We start from the raw sequence: 3,259 nt of genomic DNA, 5'->3' as shown, positions 1-3,259 counted from the left end.
TATCTCTCATATCTTTAGAGAGAGCAATTTTTGTGCAGATATCCTGGCTAATATCGGGTTTAAAAGCGAAAACTCCACTTGGTTTGATTTTGTGCATGGAGACATTAGACCGGATTACTCGACAAGGCGGGTACCCTTAAAATTAGGCTTTGTACTTAAGAGATTTTGGCTTGGTCCCCCTCTTAGGTCTCTTATATCCTCTTTTTGTTTTGATTATTAATATAATCCTCCTTTTTGCTTAAAAAAAATTGTTAGATGCATAAACATGAAACAAAACATGTAAAAATCATTGCACAAAACGTTCAATTATGTTAAATACATAAACATGAAAGACAAAAAGAAGATTTTTTTTTTATTTTTTTATATAAAATTAGTGAAAGAAAACACATAGTTAAAACCAGATTGAAAGAAAACATTGAAAAAGATGCAGTTGTATAAAGGAAGCAAAAAAGCCTTGTGAAAATCGTTGTCTTTGTTGTGAGAGCGAAATTATCCTAATATCCTTGTTAAAACTTTTAAAGTGAATGGTAGATTAGTCACCATGGTGGCATGTCTTAATGGTAGCCAAATAGTTGACAATACTTTAACCTTTATTATCAATAATTTACGTTTTTTTTTTTTACAAACTAGCACAATTATCGAGTTTAATATTATTTTTAATATTTTCTACTCTAAATTTGTATAACTTTGTATGGTGTTGCTCTTTTGAAATCGTTATTTAGACGATATTGTTAGAAAAAAATAAATCAATTATACATTATATTGTGTTAATACGTCAAAGTCATAGTTTCACCCCTAAAAATTAATATTTATTTATTTATATATATTTTTTTACTTTCTAATAAAAGTTTAAATGTGTTTTCCGGTGACTCTTATACTAATTTTTTCCAATATCATTGAATAAAAATAAAATTTAGATAGAAATAAATAATAAACCGATAACAAACTGTAGAGCAACTTATAATTGTTCAATTTTTTCAATAACATTGAACAAAAATAAAATTTATATAGAAATAAAAATAAAAAAAAACAGATAACAAACCGGACCGCAACTTATAACTCTAATTTCCTACTAAATGTTTAAAATTTGAAACATAAAATAAGCAAAATGAAAAATTATAGAAAATTAGTAGTCACTGATTTTAGCTAAGTATTTGATATGAACTGAACAAATAAGACTTAAAACACAGAAGCAACAATCATGATTTTGTATATGTAAATTCCAATAACTTTTCAAATACAAAGAAATTTGAGTAACAAGTATAATATAGAAATGACAAATATCTAATCAGCTTCTTCTACACAAGGAACATGGTAAATCAAATTAACCAAACCACAAAGAAAATCTATATTCCCTTGCAGCATATATATATATTTCTCTTTTTCTTCCATAGATTTAAAGCTTAACAATCTCAGGAATATGAACAGGATAACGATCAATGCAATCTTCCCAAGGTCCATCAATTGGTGTCTTAATGCTTCTGTTACATTTCCAAACAGCACTATTGCATTTGAATCCACTTCCAAAAGCTATTTGCCATATTCTATCTCCTTTCTTCATCCTTCCCTTTGATTCAATATAGTTTAACTCATACCATAAAGACGACGAAGACGTGTTCCCGAACCGATGCAGCGTCATCCTCGAGGCCTCGACGTGTTCGGATGATAGTTGAAGATTCTTCTGTAACTCGTCGATCACAGCGCGGCCACCAGCATGGATGCAGAAATGCTCAAAGGCTTGTTTGAAGTCTGGAATGTAAGGCTTCCATTTAGGGTTGAAGATTTTCTTGCCAATGAGGGTTAGAAGAAAGAGTAGTTGCTCTGATGCTGGTAGGACAAGAGGACCAATTGTTGTTATATTTGATTTCAATGCTTCTCCTGCTATTGCCATGAGGTCTTTTGAAAGTGAAATGCCTACTTTGCCTTCTCTGTCTTCTTCTTCGAATACGCAACGGTAGGCTTTATCGTCGCCGCCTTTGTGTGTTCTAACAACTTGGAGTAATCTGTATTTTGCTCTTTTGTGTTCTGTGGTTTTGTTTGATAAGAGAATTGCAGCACCTCCCATTCTGAATAAGCAGTTTGGTAAAAGCATTGCTCTTTCTTTTCCTTGGTAGTAGTTTGGTGTGATGATTTCTGTGCTCACAACAACCGCGTTGGAATTCGGATAAACTTGGAGAAGATCGCGCGCTAAATCGATGGAGATTAAGCCCGCGCTGCACCCCATTCCGGAGAGGTTGAAGCTTTTGATGTTACTTCTAAGTTTGTATTTGTTGATCACCATAGCTGACAAAGAAGGAGTTGGAGAAAAGAGGCTGCAGTTGACTATAAGAATGTCTATGTTATTAGGTTTGAGTCCGGTTTTCTCGAACAACGAGTCCATGGACGAGAAGATGACAAGCTCGGCTTCCCGTCGCGCTTCTTCCATTGTTGGATTAGGCGGGATATAGTGGATTGCGGGTGGCAAACATGTTTCTTCTCCAAGGCCCGATCGTTCGAGAATCCGCATTTGGAACTCGACGCTTTTCGGATTGTCTTTGAGGATTAGTCTCGAATGTTCCATGAATGTAGCGAAAGGAACGCGGCAAGTGATCGGCGGTTTGAAGCACGCGTAATCGACTAGGTAGATTGTGTGTGGTTTAGACATGAAATATATTGTTGATATAAATATGATGAGAAAAATAGAGCATAGGATATGTATGAGATCAAACTCAAGGGAGTTGAAAAGATTGAGAATTTCATAAGGGCCTAAACGTAGTAATTCTATGAAGATACAAATCATGATGGTTATGAATGTGAGGGTGATAATATGGTTCACAAAATATTGATACATAAGTTTAGCATACTTGTTTTTTGAAGAGTTAGAGGAATTTTGCAACATTGAAGGCATTTTTTGTTAGCACTTTGATGAAAACAAGAAAAGGGTTATGAAGTTATGATATGTTGATTGGTATGTTGAGAGAAGAAAGAGTTTGGAATTTGATGATGGATGATTAGTGTGAAGATGTGGTTTTAAAGGGATGGAGGGACCTAAGAAAAGAAAGGGGGCAGATGAAAAGATTAAATGATGAAACTTGATTCACATCTCTCAACGCTCATTGAAATATGAACATCAATTTTCATAACTCCCCTTTCCATTTCTAACTAAACCTTAACACACTTTTACAATAAGTAATGTTTTATTATGAATCATTACTTGGTTCAGTAGTAATTATTGTATGATTTTGTAGAGAAAACTACGGTTCGATCTTCGCAACTGTGA

General features: G+C 33.8%; 1 protein-coding gene across 1 annotated transcript; it reads right to left on the bottom strand.

Annotated features, from left to right (window-relative positions):
- Positions 1-1,179: 1,179 nt before the first annotated feature.
- On the bottom strand, positions 1,180-2,996 carry LOC131649591 (3-ketoacyl-CoA synthase 6-like). Its single transcript, XM_058919345.1, has one exon. The coding sequence runs from the start codon at positions 2,885-2,887 to the stop codon at positions 1,397-1,399; it is 1,491 nt and encodes a 496-aa protein (XP_058775328.1). The 5' UTR covers positions 2,888-2,996; the 3' UTR covers positions 1,180-1,396.
- Between the last annotated feature and the right edge of the window lie 263 nt (positions 2,997-3,259).

Source organism: Vicia villosa, linkage group LG2, assembly GCF_029867415.1.
Source record: "Vicia villosa cultivar HV-30 ecotype Madison, WI linkage group LG2, Vvil1.0, whole genome shotgun sequence".
Classification (NCBI taxonomy): Eukaryota; Viridiplantae; Streptophyta; class Magnoliopsida; order Fabales; family Fabaceae; genus Vicia; species Vicia villosa.
The sequence above is the reverse complement of the archived record's forward strand: the minus strand, read 5'-3'. Positions and strand labels throughout refer to the sequence as shown.